Genomic DNA, 27,374 nt, shown 5'->3' with positions numbered 1-27,374 from the left:
ATGAAAGACTGAAAAATTAGGAATAGGGATTGAGTTAAACTTTATTTTAAGACTACTTCATTATATAAAAATAAAATTAAGTACATAAGGAGTAGCAATACAAATAGTTTGTACAGTAAAGTCCAATACAAATTAACTAATTGTATCTAAACAAAAACACTTGCTTTAATATTGTATAGATAAAAAAAAAATTAAAAGAGTATAAAAGGTAAGAATATAAAAAGCATAATTAACGTGCAACTCACGTCATAAAAAAGACTAGTATTTTAAAAAATGGTATTAGATACGATAATAGTTGTAATAGAATACTAAATAAAATAAAATTTCAAACTCATAATTATCAACATTTTAAAGTTTTCTTTGTTGCAGAAAATAAATAAATAAATAAATAAATATGTACAGACTGCAGAAATTAAAAGGCAGATTGAGCAAGAAACAAAGGCTGAAAGCACATTCAAAAACTCCTTGTACTTGTTACTCTCAATTCACTCGCTTCCTGTCTTCTTTGCATACTTGCTTACCAACCCAACAAATAGGCTATTCGACTCTTTTGTCCAACTTTATAGAGTACTTTAGCTACAAAATTAAAATATGACCTTTTAGCATTTCGCTAAGTTAAAGGGACAAAATGAGACTTTTTTTTTTCCCCTATTCTTCATTAAATAAACCACTTCCTCAAACTTACAACTAGAATACCAAAATCAAATAATTGAAGCTTACTAAAAAATAATTCCTAAATTAACATCAGATATTTAGACAAATTATCATTATGACAACGAAGATAAACCATATCAATTATTCCTAGACTAACAAAATATTTACCATGCTAGAACCAGATTTTGATGAACCTATCACTTGAAATGAATTACACCATAACATTTTCACAAGTTAAATAACCAACAATTAAAATATCAAATACAGAGCCAAATTAATCTATTCATGCTTCTTCCCCTTGAGCCTTCCTTTGGGAATCTTACTAAGGAAACCGGAATCCAGCTTACGGTAGTGACCTTGCAGCTGTTCAAGTACCTTGTACACAAAGTCATCTACTTGGTCTTCATACCTCTCGTATAGGACTGGCAATGTGTGTGCAGCTACAAAACCTTAAGAAGAACAAGACAGTCAGAAACACAATATACCACAAAGATTGTCAATTAATTCTAGAAAAAGAGTAGTTACATTGACTAATTACCCTTTTATCAATTCTCCAAATCTTTAACTAAGAAAGAAAGGTGGTAAGGAAGATTATATAAAGGTGATAAGGATGAGAGAAATGATGTAATTTAGTAGAGATAACAAGAGACAAGAGTTAAATTGAAAATAAGAATTAATAGTTAATTTTGTAAAATGATAGATGAAGTGAAACAGAAGAAAAAAAAAAAAATCCTAAGGTAACACTTAAACTGGACTATGGATTACTCCTTTATATAGTACTAGTTTAAAATTCATTGTCAGCTTTGTTTATTCATCTTTGTTTACCTTAGCTTTTGTTTAGGATCTAATAATGATACAAGAATGATTCACCATTCTACCATTAGACGATTCTAACTTCCTAATCCTGTAATTTAATCTTCAGATTGAAATTTCAAATGAAACAAATTGAAGCTCATTTGAGACCTTGTAAAATGATTATAAATGGACCATTTTGGCTATAATGCACGGCAATAAAGTAGGATAAATATCAAAAAAATAAAAAAAATAAAAAATAAAAAATAAAAAATAAAAAAAAAGAAAAGAAAATCATGTGTAAAGGGGTAAAACAAATCATATTAGTCTCAAAGCATCTATCAAGAAATCTTACTTCCTATTGAGAGATTATATTGTAATTGTATTTCTTGTATCTCATCAATCGATTACATAGGTCTATATATAAGGAATTCCTATGCTACCTAGCTATTTAGGAATACAAATCATAAACTAATTAAGAATCTAACTACTAATAGAACTCTATTTACAACTAATCCTTAACACTCCCCCTCAAGTTGGAGTATAGATGTTAATCACGCTCAACTTGTTACAAACTACTACTTTCAGCAAAGCACAATACACATCACCATCCGACCCAACCCTACAGCCATGGCTTCTCCTGGAAGATCTCTCCCTTTTTTCATCCTATGTGGGTTCCTTTTTTTCTCTTCTTTAGCGCTAGACATGTCGATTATTGATTACAATATCAGGCATGGACAAAACCCAGAAGAAAGAACAGACGCTAATGTTCGGAGAATCTATGAGATGTGGCTCGTCAAACATGGGAAAGCTTATAATGCTTTGGGCGAGAAGGAGAAGCGGTTTCAGATCTTTAAAGATTATCTTAAATTCATCGATGAGCATAACTCGGTTAATCGGAGTTATAAGCTTGGATTGAACCGGTTCGCCGATCTGAGTAATGAGGAGTACCAGGCGATGTTCTTGGGTACAAGGATGGAAAGGAAAAATAGATTGGGGGCATCGATGGGGACTGAAAGTAGGTATTTGTATAAAGAAGATGATGATTTGCCGGAAAAGGTTGATTGGAGAGAAAAAGGGGCTGTTGTTCCTGTCAAGAATCAAGGACAGTGTGGGAGTTGCTGGGCTTTCTCAACTGTTGCTGCAGTAGAAGGGATTAACCAGATTGTAACTGGTGATCTAATCTCTCTATCAGAGCAGGAGTTGGTAGATTGTGATAGATCATATAACCAGGGATGCAATGGAGGTCTTATGGACTATGCCTTTGAATTTATTATCCAAAATGGTGGTATTGATACTGAACAAGATTACCCATATGAGGCTGTTGATAATGTTTGTGATCCATACAGGAAAAATGCTAAGGTAGTTACTATTGATGGATATGAAGATGTTCCTGAAAATGATGAGAAATCCTTGAAGAAGGCTCTGGCAAATCAGCCAGTTAGTGTTGCCATTGAAGCTGGTGGCAGGGCTTTCCAACTTTTCCAATCGGGTGTTTTTACTGGTAGATGTGGCACACAGCTTGACCATGGTGTGGCTGCTGTTGGATACGGCACAGAGAATGGTGTAGATTACTGGTTGGTGAGGAACTCATGGGGTCCTGATTGGGGTGAAAGTGGTCATATCAAGTTGGAGCAAAGGAATACAAACTACTACTTTCAGCAAAGCATAATACCATACTCAGCAACCGTACCCACTTCATTATAGCAATATAGAATCCCAAACCAAATAGTAGCAGCAGAATTAAGACAACACACTTAGGTTGTCAAAACAAATCTCACTAAACCAGAAAACAACTCACAGGGCTGTTTCAAGCTTACATAATCAATGCCTCAAAGAGGAAGCACTGTAGCTCAGATAATCAGAAACGCAGCAAAGGAAAATCTGGCAAACGGAGCACACCACTGAAGGCCAAGAACACAATGCAACTCACTGGGATTGCATTGCTCTCGACAAAGGAGAAGGTTCAAAAGCAGAATACCCATAACTGTAGCAAAGGTGCAGTACTGAACCCTAATGCAAAAGGGTATCACTAGAAAATCACCGAAAATTACCTAAACCAATTGTCACAGCAAAGGAAAAATATGTTTCCTCAGCAAATTAAAGCAACAACAGTAGCAACAGTAGCAGAGGACTGCCCGACACAGTCACAGCAAATAAACCTATTGAATAAGCCCAAGAATGACGATGTAACTCACTGGGTTGCACGTCTCTCTTCAAGCCAACATCGGAGAGAGGAACCGAAGTGAAAAAGACCATTGGACATGCGCCAGCGTGTGAACCAGAGCAGGAAGAAAGAGGTGGCGAGTGATGGCCATTCGCTTGGAATCCGGCGACTGGATTCTAGGGAGTCACTGATCGGCGGCTGGAGAATATCCTGGGGTGGGCGGTGAGGCAAAATACTAACCCTAGAAAGGCTTCCTAGGGTGGCAGTGGCCTCTCGTAAGGGAAGTTTCAGGAAATTTCTTTTTTTTTTTTTTTTTTTTTTTTGAATGGAAGGCTCTGATACCATATTGAGAGATTATATTGTAATTGTATTTCTCGTATCTCATCAATCGATTACATAGGTCTATATATAAGGAATTCCTATGCTACCTAGCTATTTAGGAATACAAATCATAAACTAATTAGGAATCTAACTACTAATAGAACTATATTTACAACTAATCCTTAACACTTCCTAACTCATGATACATCAATGAAGGCAATTACTGAATATATCTAATAAATAAAAGATCGATAAAATGCTATTTATCCCGTGAAGTTTGATCAAATTCATCGGTCATTAGGGGCGGAACCAAGTGGAGATTTGGGGTGGCCAAAACTCCAGAAAATATATTGCTTACAAAAAAAAAGATTATGCACCCCACAATTGAAAAAAAAAAAATACACTTTGCTCTCCCCCCCCCCCCCCCCAAAAAAAAAAAAAATGCAAAATATTACATTTTGCCCCCAAACTTCTTTCTTATTCCACCCTTCATGACCTCTATTTTCAACACTGAAATACGTAGTATCTAATATTAGTTCCATTAACATAAGCATCCTTGCATTAGATTTTTCTTTTTTCTTTAAGCTCACATGAAATAACAAGACTAACTTCTCTACCATTGTCTACCTAGCTTTGGCTCTTTTGCTTTCCTCAATTTGCTTGATAGTCAAAGTTAGTGAATAATTTTCTTGAGTTTCTTTCTCCATTTTCCTCGCAATACATATACTAACCTAACACTTCTTTCATTTATTTTTTTCCATTTTCTGGAAGCCAAATACTAACTAATATTTTCTTGGCAATGAAATCCACACCGACCACTTTCTTCAATTTTTTTTCCCCATATGCTTGCCAACCAAACATGAACTTACACTTTTCTCTATTCAGTAGTAAAAGCTAAACCCTCCATTCTCTTTCATCTACAAAGATCACATCAATTTGTCTATCAAATTTCAGACCCATGCCCGAGAGACAAATCTTCATTTCTCACCTATCTTAAGCTGACTACTATTCGTTTGATTAAGGGAAATTTATCTACCTTGCTCAAACATAGTTTTCCGTTTTATGATTTACTTTGCAAATATATCAAGTTTTATCATTTAATATTTTAAGGGCATATTTTCTTTATACTACAGAAACAACCTCTGCACAAAGCAGAATAAAAGCTGCATATATCAACCCTCCCCAAAGACCATAAATATAAGATTCTTTGTGCAGTGAGCTAGATCAAAAGCAAAGAAGATACTTTCTTTCTATTGCTAAAAGATTATACAAATAAGAAGTGTGGCATGTGAGTGATATGCACATATTAAAAGTGTGTCAGACATGTAAGTTGGACATGTCTAGTATATGCGCATATCAGGCAGGTGCCAACAATGCATATCTCACATTGAAGGCATGGTAGCGCTTCATAAAGTGTTATCAATAATGATGTACAGTTTGCAGTATACATTCTTTTTTTATTAACTCATAAGAAAACACGGAGCAAAAACTCATATAGGAAATCAGCAATACTTGATATAATAATAGATGCCACACTTACCAATATACATAACAGTTAGAAAATTGCACCAGCTCCCAATGACAGCAGCAGCCCACAAACTAGCTATAACCTGAGAGAATTCCCCACGGGAATTAATTACTCTCACCGAGAGTCCAACAAGTGAAAAATTAACTATATATGTAAAAATCTCAAGTAAACTTGGAAATAAAGTTACTGAGTAGGTACAGGAAGAGTAGACAAGTTTCTACCACTTGTACCAATTTAATGCTAAAAAACAAATGAAAAATGAGTTTCACACGTAGAAATTTAATGCTACACTCTCCGTTTTTTTTTTTTGGTACAAGGTATAACAGAAATTTTCTAAGGCACATCTATGAAAATTTCAACTTCTAAACTCTTTCACTATAAGATAAGCACTTGACAACTAGGCCATTAGTTCAACAATTAAAAATTTCTTCTTTTGCATTGAAAAATTTTTTATACATGCAAGCATGACATTTGGAATCATACTATTCATACTATAGTCTAAAATAAATAGCACTGCAATCACTAAATTCCCAAGCATTATCTGATTCTTGTTTTTTTAAAACCTTGATTAAATCTTGATTTCAATTGTGAAAAGGGAAGCACAAAATCGTTGATTGAAGAGCACCACCTTCCATTCAAGAAAGATAACGACAGGGAAAGAAATACTTTTCTTTTTATATTAGGACACAATTATGAAAGCATCATCAAATGAGAGAGAGAGAGAGAGAGAGAGAGAGAGAGAGTGAGAGAGATGCATGAGAATGATTTGACATTAACAAAAAATTTTGAGGCTTAGAAAAAAGTAAAAGAGTTGAAATTTTTCCAAAATAAATACCAAAAGCATACACACACAACGAATTGTATTATATTACACAAATAATTATACATTTTTAAGAGAAACTCTCTCTTTCATTTTTCATTCATAAAACTCTCAAGAACCCATCTCTTCTTTAACCCACAAAAAGGGAAAAAGGCAAATCTGAACCAAATAAACACTGAAAAAAGAAAATCTAAATTTGAACCAATTCCTCTCTTTTTATTTTTCCCTCTCTCTCCATATATATGTATTTATTGATTAAAATCAAAATCTAACATAAAGGCAAAGACATGAACAAGAGCAAAGATTTCATTTGAACAAGCCCAATTGGGTATGTCATTGAAAAGAAGAGAAATGGAGAGATTCAAAAGAAATGAGGTTTGGATAGGTGTCATTGAGAATAGAAATAAAATTTGCAGCTAAAAAAATCAACCTAAAGTACATTTGATGGAAAACTTAATAGGGACTAGATGGTAATTTAACTTTAAGATTTTAAGATAAACAAATTTCATCTACATGGATATATTAGTAAAAGAGAAACTTATGTGGTTTCAAAAATGAAATTTAATCATGTACATATTCCCAATTCATATAATCATCTGCCTAAAGTTAATTGTTCAATTTCTTATTACTTGAAAGAAAGTTCATAATCAAAATGCTCTCAAAACATTTCTCAAAAATAATGTTTAGAGTGAATTAGTATTTAATCTCCAAATTATACTCAAATACAATACTCAAGACTCTTATTTTCAGAATTTATTCACATAGTCCCGTCACTTTTAGTTTCGTTGCACTACTTAATTCTTATGTTTATTTTTCAATTAATTGCTAGTGAAATGTCATTATTGTCTCTAATATGCAAAAGCTAGTCATATTTGTGAATTTAATGTGGAGAAATATTTTTTCTTACTTGTATTTCATCAATAGGGACACATATATATATACACATACAAGATACTATAAACTTATTAGGAATCTAACTCCTAACAGAGTTATATTTACAACTAATCCTTAACACTCCACCTCAAGTTGGAGCATAGATGTTAATCATGCCCAACTTGTTACAAAGATAGTCCACCCAAGGTCCATTTAGAGCTTTTGTAAAGATATCTCCTAACTGTTCACTTGTTTTAACATGCCCTGTAGAGATAACGCCCTGTTGTATCTTTTCATGAATGAAATGACAATCAGTCTCGATATGTTTTGTTCGTTCATGGAATACGGGATTTGATGCAATGTGAAGAGCAGCTTGATTATCACACCATAACTTTGCAGGCAAGGAAGACTTGAAGCCAATTTCCTCTAACAACTGACGAATCCAAATTAATTCACAAGCGGATTGTGCCATAGCTCAATATTCTAATTCAGCACTCGTTCGTGAGACTACATTTTGGTTCTTGCTCCTCCATGATATCAAGTTTCCACCTACAAAGACACAATATTCTAAAGTTGATCTTCTATCAACCTTCGAACCTGCCCTGAAGATCAACCTTCGAACCTGCCCAATCCGCATCTGAAAAATACTCAATGTCCAAATGCCCATGATTACTGTAAAGCAGGCCACGACCTGGATTACCTTTCAAGTAGCACAAAATCTGTCCTAAAGCTTCCCAATGGATAACAGTAGGAGAAGACATAAACTGGCTTAAGACGCTCACAGAGTAAGTAATATCTGGACGTGTTACTGTAAGATAATTCAATTTGCCTACTAACCTTCTATACATCTCAGGATCATCAAATATCTCACCATCAATCGAAAGTTGCAAATTAGGAGCCATTGGAGCACTACAAGGCTTGGCACCCAACTTTCCAGTTTCCTTCAGTAAGTCAAGGACATACTTCCTTTGAGATAAAAAGATGCCTCTCTTACACCTAGACACTTCAATACCCAAAAAATACTTTAACAATCCTAAGTCTTTTGTCTGGAACTGAGTTTGGAGAAATGCCTTCAGTGATGTGATGCCGGTTGAATCACTCCCTGCAATAACAATATCATCAACATAAACCACAAGTAGAATCAAACCAGTTTTAGTACTTCTGAAAAATACAAAATGATCAGAAGTACTCTTCTGCATACCAAATTGATGTACCGCATTGCAAAATCTACCAAACCAAGCTCGAGGACTCTGTTTTAGGCCATAAAGAGACTTTCGAAGTTTACACACTTTACCCGACTCCACCTGAGCAACAAAGCCTGGTGGTTACTCCATGTAAACTTTCTCCTGAAGATCCCCATGAAGAAAGGCATTCTTAACGTCCAACTGATGTAAAGGCCATGCAAAAGTAGATACTAAAGAAATAAATAAACGAACTGAAGACAATTTGGCGACGAGAGAAAAAGTATCAGAATAATCAAGGCCATAAATCTGAAAATAGCCTTTTGCAACTAATCAAGCCTTGAGACGAGCAACAGATCCATCAGGATTTACTTTAACGGAAAAAACCCACTTACAACCAATGGCTCTCTTACCTGCCGGGAGATTCACAAGATCCCAAGTACCATTAGTAGCTAAGGCAGCCATCTCCTCTTTCATTGCTGCACACCAACCAGGATGGGACAAAGCTTGGACAATAGTTTCAGATATAGAGACAGAGGCTAGGTTACTTACAAAACAACGAGATGAAGAAGAAAGATGATCATAACTGACAAAAGAGGAAATAGGATAGGTACACTTGCGTTTACCTTTTCGAAGAGCAATGGGAAGGTCAAGGTCTAACTGGAGAGTGGATGGCACAGGCTCATGTTGACTGGAGTGAACCGAATCTTCTATTGAAGCGGCAGGGGGAGGAAGTGAGTCAAGAGTTCCTGGTCTCCTGGAATAAACCTGTTCAAAACGAGGGCGAGCAGATGCTGGTGCAGGAGCGGGAATAGGAGTAGATGTTGTAGCAGGAGCAGGTGCAAGTTCAGCAATAGGAGCAAGAGTAGGAGAGTTATGAAATTGTTGGATAGCATAAACTAAAAACTCATCATCCTCCCCCTCACTCTTATATATAGAAGGAAAAAATGGAGTATTCTCAAAAAATGTGACATCTGCAGAAATAATATAACAGTCAAGATCGGGAGAGAAACAACGATAACCTTTTTGATGTCGAGAATACCCAAGGAAAACACAACGAAGGGACTTTGAATCCAATTTGGAAACCTGTGGACGAACATCACGAACAAAACAAGTACAACCAAAAATACGAGGTTCAATGGGAAACAGAAGCTTAGAAGGAAACAAGACATTATAAGGAATTTCACCATTAAGCACAGAAGAAGGCATGCGATTAATCAAAAAACATGCAGTAGAAACAGCATCAGCCCAAAAATGTTTAGGAACCTTCATTTGGAATAGAAGTGCCCTAACAACCTCAAGAAGATGTCGATTTTTTCTTTCTGCAACCCCATTTTGAGGAGTATCAACACAAGATGTTTGATGGAGAATACTATTCTGTGACATATAAGATTGGAAGGAACTAGATAGATATTCTTTAGCATTATCACTGTGCAATATGCGAACAGATGTATTAAACTGAGTTTTAATTTCAACACAAAAGGAACAAAAAAGAGAGAATATCTCAGAACGAGTTTTCATTAAAAATAACTAAGTAACACGAGAATAATCATCCACAAAAGTCACAAAATACCGAAAGCCAGTTTTAGAAATAACGGGACATGGACCCCAAACATCAGAATGAACTAACTCAAAAGGGGATGAAACCCGTTTATTTACTCGAGGAACTAAAGGTAAACGATGATGTTTGGCAAATTGACAAGATTCACATTCTAAAATTGACAAAGACTGAAATTGCGGACATAACTTCTTTAAAGTAGACAATGAAGGATGACCCAAACGACAATGAATCTCAAGAGGAGATAAACCACCAGCAGAAGCCAAAGATAACGAAACTTATTCATCCAGAAGATAAAGGCCACCAGACTCACGTCCTCTACCAATAATCCGCTTCGTTAAAAGATCCTGAAACACATAATATGTAGGATAAAATTTAACACAACAATTTAATATACGAGTAATTTTGCTAACCGACAGTAGATTAAACGAAAAATGAGGCAAGCAAAAAACAGAAGACAATGGAAGAGATGGAATGGGATTGGCAGTGCCAATACACTAGACAGAAGATGTGGACCCATCAGCTAGAGTAACATGACGATTAAATAGTTCAGGTTTTTTAAATGAGGATAAGAGACTAGGGTTACCTGTTATGTGATCTGTGCAACCAGAATCAATGACCCACTCTGATGAGGTAGACATAAGACATGAAGGAGTACCTGAATTGGCAACAGCAGCAATCGAGGAATCAGTAGACTTAGAAGAACGGTATCTAGAGAGCTCAGCATACTACGTAGCAGAAATTGTTATAGTGTTATCAGAAGAAGTAACTGCAGAATCTTGAGTGGCCATATTTACCCTTGAAGGCTTATTGATCAGTTTCTTGCAATACCATTTAGTGTGACCAAGTTCATGGCAATAATGGCAGATAAGAAATGGCAGATAAGAATACTTGCCTCTCAAGTAATTGGTCCATTACTACAGTTATTTCCTCCTCTTCCTCTATTTCCTGGCTGCCTAGATACCTGATGTCGACTCACAAGGGCACTATTATCAGAAGGGGAAGGGGTATGAGAACCCTCAGTACGTAGCAATCTAGCAAAAGTCTCCTGAAGAGAGGTAACATCACTGCCTGAAAGAACCTGTGATTTGGCAGTTTCAAAAACCGGAGCAAGACCTGCATAAAAACTCATCACAGCCATTTGTTCTCGCTGGGTCTGTTGAACCTTTACATCGGGACTAAAAGGCATTAAAACATTAAGTTCCTCGTAAATCTTCTTAAATTCCATGAAATAGGCTGTAAGGGGCTTATCTTGCTGGTCGGCTCGATAAAATCCTTTACAGACCTCATACATGCGCGGCAGATTACCTTTTCCCGAGTACAAAAATTCAAGATATTCCATTAATTCTTTAACAAACTCACAATGATTGATTAACCCAACCACTTCACTGTCAATAGAATTACAAATCAAGAGAAATAACTTAGCATCTTCCCTGAGCCAACGTTATCAAGTGTCACCAGTTGGTGGATCATCAGTGAGATGATCATCTTTTTCAACACTCCGCAAATAAATTCTAATTGTCTTACTACAATCTAAATAGTTAGGTCCTTTCAATTTATGCTCTGTGATTTTATTCATTGCTGGGATCAATTCAGTAACAGTAGTTTTAAAATCTGTAGGTGCAGGATTCATTATTAATAAAAACTAAACACCCTACCAGCAACGCAGAAAGAGATACCAAAAACAAATAGCCTTTCAACGCAAACAGGGGCAAAAATAACTTGAAACGCCAAATTGACAAAACTGAGAACTCCCCTACCAAAACTTCGCCAGATTGGAAAAATAACCACCTAAGTAGATTGCCGAAGTGGAAACGAAGCCAGAGAAAAAATTCCGATCGCTGGAAATAGCCGAACGCGCCGCCACGCGCCGGCGCGTGGTACTGTAGCAGAAAACAAAAGGCAGCGCGTGAGGCCCACGCGGAGGGAATCCGGTGACCGGATTTGGATGGCACGTCGATCGGCAGCTGGGGAAGCTTCTGAGGTAGGCGGTGAGACAAAACGGTGACCCTAGAACGGTCACCGAGACTGACAGCCGCTGGAAGTGTAACACAAACGAGAAAAAAAAAATTTAACGAGCCCTGTGGCTCTGATACCATGTGAATTTAATGTGGAGAAATATTTTTTCTTACTTGTATTTCATCAATAGGGACACATATATATATACACATACAAGATACTATAAACCTATTAGGAATCTAACTCCTAACAGAGTTATATTTACAACTAATCCTTAACAATATTAAAATGTCATTATTGTCTCTAATGGATGCAAATGCTAGTTATATAGCTGTAAAGGCGCCTAAAAGAGTGAATTACTATTAGCACCCCTGTAATAATCAAATGCAGGGGGTTATGACCCCTTATTTTAATAATATAGTCTCTCGAATTTTCACTATACACTACTTAATCCTTTTGACTAATGGTAACAGATAGATTAAGTAGTTTAATAGAGATAAAACAAAGAGACTATAATTAAATCTGACAGTAGTGGTCTGACTAGCGTATTTTAGCATAATCAGGGGACTGAATGATACTTCACTTTAATATTTACGTTACCTACCAATTGAACAATGATGATTATATAAATCTTGTTATTTACCCAGATAAAGAACTGCATAGATCTTCAGATTTCAACTTAAAATAATTAAAAAGCAATTGCAGAAACCCTATTTTCTGAAGATACCCCGATCCTATTATTGATTGGCATGTCCATGCATCAATTGACCTCAAACATAGGCCGAAATTCTCATCCACATAGTTGGAAATATATTCATTCATTCAATAATTTGTTGAAGGTTGAGAACATTATTTTGATAATTTCTAATTAGTGTGACTTTTGGAGGAACATTATTTTTGGTTTCTGTTGTAAGCTTGCTGTAATAGCAAGCATGTTTGTTGGGTTAGGTAGTTCAGGCTTGAGTATTTAACATGGGTTAGTTATGGGGTAAAGCCAAGCATGATTAGGCATGGCCAACATCTACCTAGTACTTTCATATCTTGCAATTAGATCTATATAAACACAAAGGAAATCAATGAAAACGCTGCCTATTGAGGCTCCATTCCAGAACATGTGATCAGTCTGATGTGGCCAGCCCTTTGAGATTCATCTTAGGAACCTGTTTCTGTTTGTGCTGTGAACGATCCCTGCACTACCATTTCTCTACATAGTTAGAAAACAAAGGGCATCCCCATTTCACAAGGCTCCCCACTTTGTGAAGGTTAATGACTTAATGGAGGGTTATGCATCATAACAGCCTTCCCCATGCTTCTTTTACAGAAAGGCTGTTTCAAGACTGAAACCCACGAGTCACATACACGCACAAAAAAAAAAAAAAAAAAAAGAAAGGAAGATGCAACCTTACCATTTTATCAAGGCTCACCATCATTAAATGTTTAAAAAAAAATGTGCTAGCAAAATGCAGATGGTTGCAAGATTACGAAAAAGAACTAACATATTTTGAATATGCAACAAAAAACAAATTTCATTGAGAATTTTAGAGGTTCAACCATACCAAAAGAAATTGTTTCAAATTTCCTCCAGATGATACATCCTGAAGAAACCGCAAAGCACGGTTAACCTCAAGCCCAATTGACCTGCCAATACTGACGAATAACTCATCAGGTACCACAAGGCGGGGGACCTTAGAAGGGGATCTGTTTACAATGAAAAATTTATTACAAAACAGGTATTTGTGAAAACAGAGTAATACCAACCTAAAAATAACAAACAGTACAGATGAGAACTTGTATACTTACACATTTAATAATCCTGAAGCATTTTTCCACACAAACTGAGTAAGCATACCGAGAACCAGTGCAAGGCATACAAGAGTCAGAAAATGGTAATTGAGCCATTCAAAGAGCACCCAAATGGCCGTTGCAACAGTTAGCACACTGGCTGAGATCTTCTTATTCCTCCATAGAAGAACATCAGCAGCTATACGATTTTGCATAGAAAGACAAGGGAGAAAATATTAAGTGTTGCATTGATGAGGACTGCGAGAGAAAGAGCGAGAGAGAAAGAAATGATCCTACATTTTCCACCTCCCAGAAGATGGTGAACTGGCTTCTGACGTCCAAACAGCCTATTGAAACGAGAAGTTACCGAGCTTGACTCTTCCTCAAAAAATGACACAGATTTCTGCTTCGGAACACTGTCAGCAAGGGTTTCTACTAGGTTGTTAAAAATTTTCTCTGCTGTTATTTTCTCAGCCATATCTGTGATCTACAAACCAAATACAAATTATTGTCATAAATTGAAGTCATGCTGCAAGTTTCAATCACAGAAAATAGAGGAATTCTTGGAAAGGTAGATTTAAAAAAGAAAAGAAACAGATACAAAAACATCCATAAAAGGGTGGGTAAAAGAGAAACAAATTCTTCAGGCCTTGATGAATGAGATCAAAACAATCATATATGATGTTCTTTATTTTACTTGCAAAATTAGAAATTCTATCTCCTAAAATTTTCTTCTTCCTTTACATTTTCAAACTCAAATGCGAAAAAAATTAATTAATTGCAAAATATCCTTTGTTTGAATTCCTTGTTGAAATTAAATGAAATTAGTTAAAAGAAAAATAATACAGCCAGCAAAAATTTCAAAAACCAAATAATTGAAACCCTAAGTTATTACCAGAGGTTTTCACTTCCCATACGATCATTCAAGGAACTGAACAAAGACTGATTGAAATCAACAACGACAACAAGAAGGAAGTAAAGATCAACCGTGATCAACATTTTAAAGAAAGAAACAGCAGATTCTTGAAGATAAGAGTATAAATATTACTAGTAAACAGAAAAAATTAAATTAAATTAAATTAAATTTGAAAAAAAAAATTATAAAAGCAGAGGTAAACAACGGTACCTAATGGAGAGGTTGAGAGAAGAAGAGGCAGATGGAAAGGTCGTTTGAGTTAAATCGTTGAGGTTGACAAGGTAAATTAATAGCAGTTAGCAGCGAAGAAGAAGACAGAGTAGTGGGCAGTGAATAAAAACAAGAACAAGAATACTGACTGGAAGGGCTACTTCCAGTTGCTCTTCGCGGTCCCCTCTTTATTTTGGAAAATCACGACGGTCGTTGTTCCTAGCTAGTAGTTTATTTTATATTTTTATCATAGAGAAAAACACTTTCGAAAGAAAAAAAAAAAAAAAGCAATATGAATCAAATTGGTCGTTAAACCGTTGAAGGGAAAGATTTATTGAGCCAATAGGTTTGATAGGGTTTAATATGAAATACTTTTTTGTCCTATTTTATTTACATAATTTGATAAAATATATATATTAAAAATTTAACCAATAAAAATTATTTTATCTTTTTTTTCACTATTAATTCATTAAGATATTAATACAAATTTTTCATTTAATAAATAATAATTGTTTTTCATTTATGAGAAAAATAATTATTTATATATCTAAATTTAAAAACCTTGCAAATATTTAACATCCAAAAAAGAAATAACAAGCAAATAAAATGGGATAGAATGAACATTTTTTTAAATACAATTGCAAATATAAAATTTTGTAAGTATTAGATAACTTTTATAAAAAGTTTAAAAATGATTAATATTGTTCACCATTCAATCACATTCAATAATTTATATGTTGCATTAAAAGTCTACAGTATTTTTCACCATTCAATTAAATTAAACAATTCAAAGTAGGATTCAATTCCATTTGGATCTCATTAATTTACAACCGAATTTTTGGCCCATGAAAAAATATTGCATATGACACAAGTATCTAGCTTTGTTTGTGAAGCTTAACGGACCAAAACTCTGTTGGACAACAACGTAGTAGCTTTTAAACTAGCTTCACAGTATTTGATAGCACAGTATTTAAATTGACTTTTAAAGATTAATGTATCGCTTTATAAAAAATTAACTCATATAATATTTAGTTTTTAGCATTTTATGAAAAGCTATTCAAACAGTTAACAAATAAGGCTCTATTCGGTAAGAGCGGAGTAGTGTTTAATATTTTAATTGAGTTAAAATACTATTTTAATTAATTATTGTATTCGATAATTAAGGTTATCCTAATGTTTAAAGTTTGGACAGTGTTTTATGAAACGATATCCTCATTAACGTTTTGGGTTTTATAAATTTTTTATCAAGCTTATGCCCATCATTTGTCATTGTCTTGTTCTCTATGATCTTATTCTTTTCTGTCTTTTTATATTAAACAAACAGCTAATCAAACACTTATTCTTACCGAACACTTCTGTTTTAAACCGTTGTACAAACAACTAACCACTAACAACTAATATCTATCCGCTAATAGCTAGTAAAACGGCTGACAATTACTATAACAGCTAACATATACATATACTAGAATCGTAAAAATTGTCGAAATACTCATAAAACAGCTTATAGCTATCAAAATAATTAATTTTGCCGAATAAATCCTAAACTTTAAATGACTAATGGGGAAACAAAAAAAAAAAAAAAATAGCATGTTGTTTTGTAACAATGTTTATTATAATTCTTCAAGATAATACAAAAACAATCCCTTAATGTTCACCCAAATTAAGATTTGATTTGAATTTAGCATATGTCCTAACTATTACAGTTTTAAAACAGCAAACCAACCATTCAAAATGCATTTTGCTGCATCTAAAATGATGCATTTTGGAAAAATAAATTCCAAAATTAATGTCAAACAAAAGCTAAATAAAAACAAAACATTACTTTACCGTAGAGACTAAAATTTTATCAAGATAACAATAACATAACCAAACAGCAAAGAATCCAAATGTTAGGTTAAAGAAAAAAAAAAAAAAACAAAAGTCATTTAGCAGAAATTAGAAAAGCTAATAGACAACTACAAATTAATTATACTACACCTTAAGTAGTTGTTGGTCGTGGGGCTGTTATTTTTGCCCTAATCAATGATGCCAAAACCTCAACTAAAGCATATTTTTGTCAGGTATTTTTTACTTTCGTGCACCTACGCAAGAATAACTTCACAGGCGAAATCCTTCCCAGCTAGTTCAAGCAGTTTTACAGGGGAAATTTCGGATTTTATCGGATTTTACTGGCGGATTCTTTATTTGAATTTGAGTACCAATTCGCTCAATGACATAATTCCATTGTAGATATCTACGCTTCGATCATTGATATCGACCCTTCTCAAAATTTCCTTACCGGCTCAATCTCTTCAAATTTCGACGACTACACCACTTTAAAGAGCTTATATGTATCCTATAGTCACTTAACGGGACCAATTCCTGGATCTGGAACGATATTTCTGAACTTGCATCCATCTTCCTTTTCCAGTAATGATGGAGTCTGCTACCGCATTTTAGCCAAATCATGCGCCGCGAACACGTTAGCAATGACAAAGTTGAGGCCCGCCATAAGCAACAATTGAGGAAGACCGCTGGAACATCGTGTGGATCATGGCAGCCACGTTCGGTATTGGGCTATTTGTGCTTCTTGTTGGATCATGGATTACCTTTCATTTTTCCCTTCTTTTTCAAGCTGATTTTGAACAGTATCAAATACATGAATCATTTCACCAAATTTTATCCGGTTTGACCCGATTTACAGCTATTTATATATTTCGGATCACCCAATCCAACCCGGACCAGACTATGATCCGGTCAGTCCGATTTTTAAAACAATGGAAACAGAATAAATTTATGAAGAAAAAGCCAGAACATTTTAGTAACTTGATTTATTTTTTCTATAACATATATATTTTTTCTTGATTATTATTATTATTATTATTGTCTCTATATATAAAGTTTATTTTTTTCATTCCTTCCATGAGAGTTTATGATGCGCCTCATAAATGTGTCTCAACACCCAAAATCAGATTTGAGATATAAACTTAAAATTAAAAACTAAACATTTATAAGCTAAGAAACTTTAAAAACTAAATAAAACATAAAGCTAATTTAAATAGATCTAAATATGCTAATTAAAACTTATAACTAAATAATAGACTCAAGGTTTCCATGTTTAGATCATGTTATTAGCTTGGATCTTCTTTTGAGCCTACTTCTTCACCTTCGAACTTGTAGATCCTCGTGGTGACCGTGTGTTTATTGATTTTCATTACTTGACACACATTTACCCTCTTTCTTGAAAAGGATTTGTCCTCAAATCTGAATTTCTATTGCTTTATAAATATGTTGGTGTATCCCTTTCTTCAAGTGCAACTAGATCAATACATACTCCTAGATCAAATGGCAAGTTCTTGAATTCCTTATCTTGGATAAGATCAGACTGAAAAGAGTATAAACTCATCTCTCCAAGCCAAAAGAAGTATTCTCTTTTTAGTTCCAAAATCTTCATTTTGTTATAATTTTGCACTCTTGACCTCTTACTATAGATTACAACCAAATCAAAGTGAACACTAGGGCTGTAAAAATGAGCTGAGCCAAGCCGAGCTTTGGTGAGCTTGAGCTCGACTCGAGCTTGGCTCGATAACCATAAATGAGCCAAGCTTGAGCTTGAGCTCGAAATCTATTAACCAAAAAAACGTAATTTTAATATAGGTTTTAATTAATTTTGTCTTATTGAGTTAGCTCGTGAGCTCAACTTAGCTCGATAAGGCTAGATCGTGAGCTCGACTCGTTTATTAAACGAGCTCGATAGCTCAACTCAAGCTTAGCTCGATAAGCTTATTGAACAAGCTTGAGCGAGGTTTTACCGAGCCAAGCCTCGAGTAGCTCACGAGCGGCTTGTCTCCTTTACAGCCCTAGTGAACAATAACATAATTATTACTAAATTTACAAGGATTACATTTTATTGATTACATGAACGTGCTATGTGATTTTTTTTTTAAGTACATAATCAAAATGACATGCTATTCCTTCAATAGATAATGGCTCCTTTTATAATCCCATTGAAGGAACAAGAACCTTGTCTTCTAAAATTTTAGAAAATGTAGAAGTAGAAGATAAAAATAACTCCTTGAATAGCTCACTCTTCTTAATCTCACCAACTTCCTCAAAAAAACACAAGATTCACCGAGACAACCCACAATTTGTTGCACATTCATGATATTTATTGAAGAAGCTTCAGCCACAAGATTTTTATGTTGTTTGTTCCCCTTAACTAATAGCATATTTTCTATATTCTCTAAAATTAATAGCTCTAATTCACCCTTCATTATAAATAAACTTTTCCCTTTCTTTTCTACAACAGAAGATTATTAACTTGTACTTGTCGTGAATTGAAAAGCACTAAAAGTTATTTTTCTCTCATCCTTTGTTAAAGAACAAGTTCCTTTGACACTATCATGATTGGACTTTTAAAAGCAAGCGACTAAAACTCATTGGAGTCACATGACATAATAAACTCATCTTTGTACCACCCTGTTGAAAATAGAACAAAAACTTGTATAGTCATCCTTGCCTTACTGCTTTTGTTTAGCTATTGAAGCTTGTATGAATGAGGGTGCATGATAATAAATAATCCAAGTTTTTCCACCAAGTAGAAACTATATTGACACAACTGTCTTCATTAATAATAACTCTACAAATCTTATTGCTACTTAAATAATTTTTTTCAATACTAAAAATAGAGATTGCTATCCCTGAAACCGACAATAATAAAGCTTACCTCCAATGTAGCTTTTGTTTTATTATTGAGCTATATAATTTCAAGTTTTAGTCTAAATCACCGATAATTACATATATTGATGAATAGACAAACCAGATATAAATGGTTAAAACCAGCCTTCCAACTATATATATGTGTGAATATATATATATATATATATATATATATATATATATATATATATATATATATACATACATCCTGCATTTTGCCTATTCAGGAGATGATAAAGGAAACATGAAGATGACGAGAGGAAATTTGAAGTGATTACAAGTAAGATAGGGTACTTAAATTCAAGGAAATAAAAATGATAATATCCACAAATCAACATCCTCCATGGAATTAAGTACTCTCTAGCTCTGACACTTTGCAAAAAAGAAGTAATAGCCCAAAATAAACACAATAGATTAACTTGATTTACATAAAATTCCTCTTCAAGCAACACTAAAGGAACTGGCAGCGCTTTCTACAAACTTTCTTGCACCTTTGAACCACCTTTTATCTCCAGCTTGTGCTTTGCAAATGTAAAGCTTCCCATCTTTCACAGCAGCTGTGATCAGTAGGTGCTTTCCACCTTCATCTCCGTCTGCTGTCCTTGTCAACACTGTTATAGAGTAATATTGTTTTCCATTGATCTGTGGGGTTGCTGTCTCCAATATGTTGGCTGTTGCCACAGCATTTGGGTCAAAGCCTCCCTGCAAAGTGCTCATCAATTTCATCTCTACTTTCTTATATCAAATTATCCAAATACAGGCAGGTAAAAAAAAAAAGGGTTTGTTTGTTTCAATTGAGATAAACTAAATTGGTAGTTTTGGACCCATGAAACACTTGTCAGGTTAAACTATTAAAGAAGACTATTATAGAGTAGAAAACACAATAAAATATTAAAGTTACCTCAGAATCGGTTTTGCCGAAATAAGCCTGTTTTCCTAGCAGAAAATTCACCTGGAAAATTGATGGCTTTTTAAGCAAATTGGATAATGGGAAAATTGAAGAGCAAAAAAGGTTAATTTAAGTATTGTTACCTGAGCAAGGAATTCCTCTGGAGAACCATAGTCAGTGATAGATTTCTTATCGGTGGGAATGATCATAACAGAAAGATTGCTGTTGGAATCAAAATTGTCCTCATATCTGAGAACTTGACCGGGATACTCAACCTCCTTGCTTGGGTTCCACTTTGATGGAATTAGCACTTTGAATCCCTCTCCACTGTATGGCAAGAAGTCTGTGTTTGTTTTCGGCTTCCCGAAAACATTAGCAGATTCACCATAGGCAGCATCGGCCGGAGCAACCTTAGAGCCGACGGCTGCAGCCCCGATGAGGACTGTTAGAGCCAGTCTTCGGGACACGAGGCTCAGGCTAATATCCTCATCCTGAGCTGCCTGCTGCTTCTGTGTGGCTCTGCAGATCAGTTGGGTGGGCTTAGAAACTTGCCGTTGGGATAATGAAGATGATGATAATCGATTGGTAAGAGCATGGTGGTGCAAGAAACATGAAGTGGATGCCATTTTCTTTCACTTCACTTGCAGTTTTTTCCTTTGATTGGTTTTGTTTTGTTAGACTTTGTGGCGTTTTTGTTTGAGTGACCTGTGACCGCGAATGGATATTGGATCAGATTTTTGGATGTGAGATAAGGTTCTATAGGCTCTCAATGGTGCCACGTGGCACTAATACTTCATTTTTCTCTTCGCAGCATCCCATCGGGTTTTCAATCAAGATCCGTGAAAACAATCGAAATACTTATTTATTTTACTAAATCTAAATATATATTTCATTGAGAAAGAGAAGATGACTGTATTGCTAAGTAATGCAAGGCTTTACCAGATTTTTCCCAATAAAATTAGTAAGTTTGTCTGTGCATTGCTAGTTACCGGTAAGGGTGGCCATATTACGGTTTCGGAAACCGAAACTGTCGGTTCGAACCGGTCCCGAACCTTAATAGGAACCGGTTCGAATCGGAATTGGAGATTTTTGATTCGGTTCCGGTTCTAGATTTGTGGAACCGCAAACCGGCGGTTCCACAAAAACGGTCGGAATCGAATTGGAACCGCTGGTTCTCTGGCTGGTTAGAACCATCGGTTCGAACTAGTTTGAACCGGCGGTTCTAGCCGTTAGAAACTGTCAGTTTTGTGTTTTTTTTTTAAAAAATTTTGTTGTGAAATCTCTTAATTACCCCTCCCAATAGCCACAAATGGCTACATAACGGCTAGTTTCAAGGTTATTTTTGGAAAAATAATTTTTTGGATTTATTATAAATACCTTATTTCATTTACAAATTCATCACAAAAAAATCTCTACTCTCTCTACTTACTCTCTCTACAATATACTACACTCTACTACACTCTACTCTATATTATTCTTCTTTACTCTACAATCTCTTTTATTAAGTTATTATTCTCTTTAATTTTTTTTATTCAATTTTCCAAATTATATCTTATTATCATATAATGGCAAGTAGAGGAAACTCAAATTCGGGTAAGGGCAAGGGAAAAATTGGAGAAACACAATATTCATCTATCCCTACAAACGATATATTTGATTTCACTCCTAACCAATTTAATTTTGAGAGATATCCAAATGAAAATTTGGAAATTCCAACTGAAGAATCTGAATTTAACAATGAGCAATTACAAGAAGAGGAAGAGCAAGAGCAAGAGCAACGAGCACAAATTGTTGGAAGAGCAAGACAAAGTTCTGACATATTCGCCATTCATTTCACGAAAAAATTCAAAGGTGAGAAAATGTATGATGTAATTTGTAATTATTGTGGAAAATCTTATAAATTTAAATAAGCGAGCGGCTATAGATCATTTTGGAAGCATTTGGAGACAAAATATCCAACAAAAATAGGAGTTGATCGGTCTTAAACACAAATTTCCGGGTACGCATCTTCTAACCTTTCTTTATTTCAATATTCTGAAAAAATACAAAAAGAAGAATTAGCAAAAATGATTTTTATGAAACATTTATCTTTTAGTTTTGGTGAAAAAGTAGGTTTCAATAATTATTGTCAAAAAGCTTTAAATCCTTTTACTAAAAGAGTGCCAAGAAATACTGTAAAACAAACAATTATTTCTTTATATAATAAAGGAAAAAAAAGAGTTAGAGCTTTTATTTTCTCAAATGAAAATTCGTGTTTCAATTTATTATGATATTTGGAGTGATCATTGGCAAATGCATTCTTATATGGGCATCACATGTCATTGGATTGATGATGATTGGAAAATTCAAAAAAGAATTATTGCATTTCGTGTTTTTGATGATAAACATACTGCAAATAATATTTCTAGAATAATTGTTTCAATTTTAGATGAATATAAGTTGACAAAAAAATTTTTTTCAATTTCATTTGATAATGCTTCTACTAATACTAAATCAATTATTGAACTTAAAAATATTTGTGAACCAAATATTGGTGGAAAATTTTTTCATATAAGATGTGCATGCCATGTTTTAAATTTATGTGTATAAGATGGTTTAAAAATTCTTGAATCTTTTATTTCTCCAATTAAAAAAGCTATTTCATATTTATGGAATATCCCCAAGTGATGAAAAGTTGGGCTAAATTTTGTAAAGAAAATAATAAAAAACCAAAACGTTTTCCAAGGGATGTCCCAACTCGTTGGAATTCAACATATGAATTACTAAACGAGTCTTTTTCTTATAAAGAATTATTATGCTTTTTTGTTACTAATAATATTGAAGATATTAATTTATATCCACAAAATTGGGATATTTGTGCAAAAATTTTAGATATTTTAAAAATTTTTAATGATGCTACCTATAAATTTAGTGGGGTTTATTATCCCACATCTCATTTATTTTTACCTATGTGTATTAATATTGTTAGTGCACTCTAAGAATTTGAAAATGATTGTATATTAAAAGATTATATTTTTTTAATAAAAAAAATGGTTATCTTATTTTAAAAATATACCACCCCTTTATCTTGTTGCTATTGTATTTGATCCTAGATATAAAATTGATGTTTTATGTGAATATTTGACTATTTATTATGAAGTATTAAATCTTGATATAGGAGATAATGTTGATATAAATGTAGTATTGCATGAAGTTAAACAAAATATTATGCAATTATATAATGAATTTGTTCAATTTTCTAGTTCATCTACTTCTAATTCTTCTCAATCTAATATTCAACAATTTCCAACACAAAGGGTAAGTGGTGTTGGTGTTGCTGAACAGGTTTTATTACAAAGACAAAAAAGACCATGGGAATCTAGTTCTTTTTCTGAATTTGATAATTATCTAACCACTTCTTTTGAGTTTGGTGATGATTATGCAGATACTAATTTTGCAATTTTAGATTGGTGGAGTCGTCACGTCAATACTTTTCCAATACTTTCTTTAATTGTAAAACAAGTTTTAGCAGCTCCGGTCTCCACTGTTGCGATTGAACAAGCTTTTAGTCAAGGAAGAAACATACTTGATGAAACATGATCTCGTATGACATCCGATTCATTAGAAGCACAATCATGCGTGGATGATTGGAGCAAGGCCGAATTAAGGGCACAAGAAAATCTAAAAGAAAATGAAGATTTATATGATTTATACGATGGGTCCTCAACGGGAATATCAACCGGTCGTGTAAATAGTGAATAAGGTAAAAGGGGTGAAATTGGTATAAGATAAGTAAGAACTACGTGGACTTTGATTCCTCTAAACCCCAAGAGGATACGTAGGCAACTTAATTTTTTTTTTAAAAAAATTAATAAAAAAATTAAGTTCAAGCCTTTTTTTTTTTTTAAATTATGTTCAAACTTTTTTAAACAAAAAATAAATTCAGTTGAAGAATTGTTTTTTAAAAAAATAATTAAGTTCAAGTTTTTAAAAAAATAAATTTAATTGAACCATTTTTTAATTTTTTAGGTGTATTTTTTTTACAAATAACTTTCACAAATTTATTAAATTTTGAAAACCGGTCTTCAAATTTTAAAATTTAAAATTATGCGATTTGCCAAAAAACCGATCGGAAAACCGTCGGTTTTGACACCGTACCGGAATCGGAACTGGAACGGAAACCGTTCAGTTCTAAACCGGAACTAGAACTGGAAATTTTCGTTTTGGTTTCGGTTCCAATTTTTTTGGAACCGGAACCGCCGGTTCCGGAACCGTGGCTACCCCTAGTTACGGGTAAGCATTTGTACTAAAATATATATACATAATTAGGGAAAAAATAATTATTTTATCCCTAAGGTCTTACAAAATTATTATCTCATTCTCATATTTTTGTCTATTGGATATTTAGTCTTTGAAATTTGATTATGTCTCATTAAATGGTTTTTTGGTTCGAAATCAGTTCTTGGTTTCATTAATAAGATGAAAAAGTAAGAGAGAGGAGAGAGAGATATTTTACAATAATAAATGCACTCTTGACAAAATCTAAAAAAATCATTTTACATGAATCCATTATCACTAACAAATAAAAATAGAGTATTCATTGCAGCCACCGTTACAGCCACCACTAGCAACAAAAGAGTACCTCATCAAAAAGTACATTTTTCAATTGAAGCTAGAGTTTGTGAAAAAAATGGAAAACCTTCTCAAATCAGAACTTGATAAAATTTTATCACATCCCATTTTTATCTTTAAACAACCAAACAAGTAAACACAGAATATTATAGTTACATTATTTCCATACTCTTAAAAATTATGAGGAAATAAAAGAAAATCAGCATCCAAATGAAAGAGAAATTGACAAACAACTTAACATAGTAACAATGCAAAAATTGATTAAAGAAATAATATAAATCTAAGGAAAGAGAGAGTTACCATAAGGAAACAATACAGTTTTTTGGGGAGATGGAAAGATGAAAAAGTAGAAAATTGAAAGGGAAAATTTCGACTACTGCAGAGAAGAAGAAGAAGACAGTGGCTATCGTGAGAATGGATTAAGAGGCAATTAATTTTTTCGTTTTGAAATACTCAATCTCAAAATCAACAATCATTCTAAAAATCAACACTTGATCTCAAAATCAAAAAGGTATCTGTAAACAAGTTCAATTTTGAAACAGTCAATCTCAAAGTCAATAACCATGTTGCTTTGCAAAAGATGAGAGATGGTAAAAAAGATGAGAGAAGCTTTTGAGTTCAGTTGGTGCTCTAGAGAGACAAACCTTTTGTTGCTGCTATAGTGGCGTTGGAGCACAAGAAACGGTTGGTGATGGAGATGAAAAGGAGGAGGAAGAGGAGAGCTGTAGAGATTCAAGGGGTCTCCAAAAGTAAAGAGAGAATGAGAGAAGATAGATAATTTTATTTTATTATATTATTATTATTTAATGGAAAATGACGCTGATTTCAGACAGAACAACCATTTAACGAGACGGAATCAAATATTAGGGACTACATACTTAATATACAAAAATATGAACACGAGATAATTAATTTTATAAAACCTCAGGGATGAAATAATTATTTTCCCTAAATTAGGATTAATTAAATTAGCAATGGTCAAGGAAAAAAAAGGTAAAAGTACTATTTAGTCCTTGAGGTTTAATCTAATTATTTAACTCATCCCTCTATTTTAGTAAACCTTATCAGTAGCCTCTCAAATTTATCTCCATTAAATAAATTGATCATTGTGGGCATGTTTGATAAAATTAGTTATAGTAACATTTAGCTGTTTGAGTAGCTAGTAACTGCTTAAGTAGGTTTTTATACAACACTACAAACTAAAGTGTCGTTTGTTTTCAATTAAGTTTTTAATTTTTCATTTTTTTCTTAAAAATAAACAAAACTTGTTTGTTTAAATTTATTTAATTTTTTTTACTTTTTAGAAAATTGGTTTTAAAACAAAAAATAAATTTTATGAAACCACAAATAATGGTTTAGCTAATTGTGTTTTCTATTTTTAATTCTACATTCCTTTTTTTTCATTTTTTATACGTTTTATCCTCATAAAGTAGTAGTAGTTGTAGTTGTTATTGTTGTCTTAAGTGTAGATGTTGTAGTTGTAGTTGTAGTTGTAGATGTAGCTATAGTTGTAGCTGTAGTTGTAATTGTTGTTGTTGTTGTTGTTATTGAATTTTATGAAACCACAAATAATGGTTTAGGTAATTGTGTTTTCTGTTTTTAATTCTACATTCCTTTTTTTCATTTTTTATACGTTTTATCCTCATAAAGTAGTAGTAGTTGTAGTTGTTATTGTTGTTGTAAGTGTAGATGTTGTAGTTGTAGTCATAGTTGTAGTTGTAGATGTAGCTGTAGTTGTAGCTGTAGCTGTAGTTGTAATTATTGTTGTTGTTGTTATTGAATTTTATGAAACCACAAATAATGGTTTAGGTAATTGTGTTTTCTGTTTTTAATTCTACATTCCTTTTTTTTTTTCTTTTTTTATAAGTTTTATCCTCATAAAGTAGTAGTAGTTGTATTTGTTATTTTAGTTGTAGTTATTGTTGTTGTAGTTGTTGTGTTTTCTTTTTTTAATTCTACATTCCTTTTTTTTTCTTTTCATTTTTCATAAGTTTTATCCTCATAAAGTAGTAGTAGTTGTAGTAGTAGTTGTTGTTGTTATAGGTGTTGTTGTAGTAGTAGTAGTAATAGTAGTAGTAGTAGGTGTTGTTGTTATTGTTGTACTTGAAAGAATTTTTCACATCATGAACCAAAAGAAAAGAAAAAATAGTTTTAGGAAAAAAATAATTTTGAAAAAAATAAGTAATTAAAAACTAAAAATTGCTTTGTGTTTCTAATAATTACAAAAGTAAAAATAAGTTGTAACAAACGGGGCCTAAACGTTATAATGATTAACTTTTTATTAAACGCTATCTTAACCACTAAAAGTTAATTCAAATACTATGTTAAACACTATAAAATATCAGTTAAAAGGCTAAAGGCTATTTATAAAACTATTGTCAAACACAACTAATGTAATAATAATAATAATAATAA

General features: G+C 33.4%; 3 protein-coding genes and 1 long non-coding RNA gene across 4 annotated transcripts; 1 reads left to right on the top strand and 3 right to left on the bottom strand.

The window, feature by feature from the left end:
* Nucleotides 1-716: 716 nt before the first annotated feature.
* Nucleotides 717-14,975, bottom strand: LOC105635713 (Reticulon family protein). Its single transcript, XM_012218797.4, has 6 exons — nt 14,762-14,975; nt 13,933-14,122; nt 13,654-13,834; nt 13,410-13,551; nt 5,475-5,544; nt 717-1,103 (listed from the first exon to the last, which is right to left on the bottom strand). Exons 2-6 carry the CDS (start codon nt 14,111-14,113, stop codon nt 934-936), a joined length of 744 nt encoding a protein of 247 aa, XP_012074187.1. The 5' UTR covers nt 14,114-14,122; nt 14,762-14,975; the 3' UTR covers nt 717-933.
* Nucleotides 2,062-3,153, top strand: LOC105635712 (cysteine proteinase mucunain). The gene has a single exon (XM_089720375.1). It carries the CDS (start codon nt 2,077-2,079, stop codon nt 3,151-3,153), a length of 1,077 nt encoding a protein of 358 aa, XP_089576501.1. The 5' UTR covers nt 2,062-2,076.
* Nucleotides 14,976-19,723: 4,748 nt separating the features above from the next.
* On the bottom strand, nt 19,724-21,053 carry LOC105635710 (oxygen-evolving enhancer protein 2, chloroplastic). The gene is made up of 3 exons (XM_012218795.2): nt 20,492-21,053; nt 20,361-20,411; nt 19,724-20,161 (listed from the first exon to the last, which is right to left on the bottom strand). Exons 1-3 carry the CDS (start codon nt 20,972-20,974, stop codon nt 19,901-19,903), a joined length of 795 nt encoding a protein of 264 aa, XP_012074185.1. The 5' UTR covers nt 20,975-21,053; the 3' UTR covers nt 19,724-19,900.
* A 3,784-nt stretch (nt 21,054-24,837) lies between these two features.
* On the bottom strand, nt 24,838-25,749 carry LOC149496825 (uncharacterized). Its single transcript, XR_016320563.1, has 2 exons — nt 25,604-25,749; nt 24,838-25,335 (listed from the first exon to the last, which is right to left on the bottom strand). It is a non-coding gene; the product is annotated as an uncharacterized LOC149496825 (long non-coding RNA).
* Nucleotides 25,750-27,374: the final 1,625 nt, after the last annotated feature.

Source organism: Jatropha curcas, chromosome 4 (assembly GCF_041381405.1).
Source record: "Jatropha curcas cultivar XTBG-Jc1 chromosome 4, XTBG_Jcur_1.0, whole genome shotgun sequence".
Taxonomy (NCBI): Eukaryota; Viridiplantae; Streptophyta; class Magnoliopsida; order Malpighiales; family Euphorbiaceae; genus Jatropha; species Jatropha curcas.
This window is presented reverse-complemented; position numbering and strand designations above follow the sequence as displayed.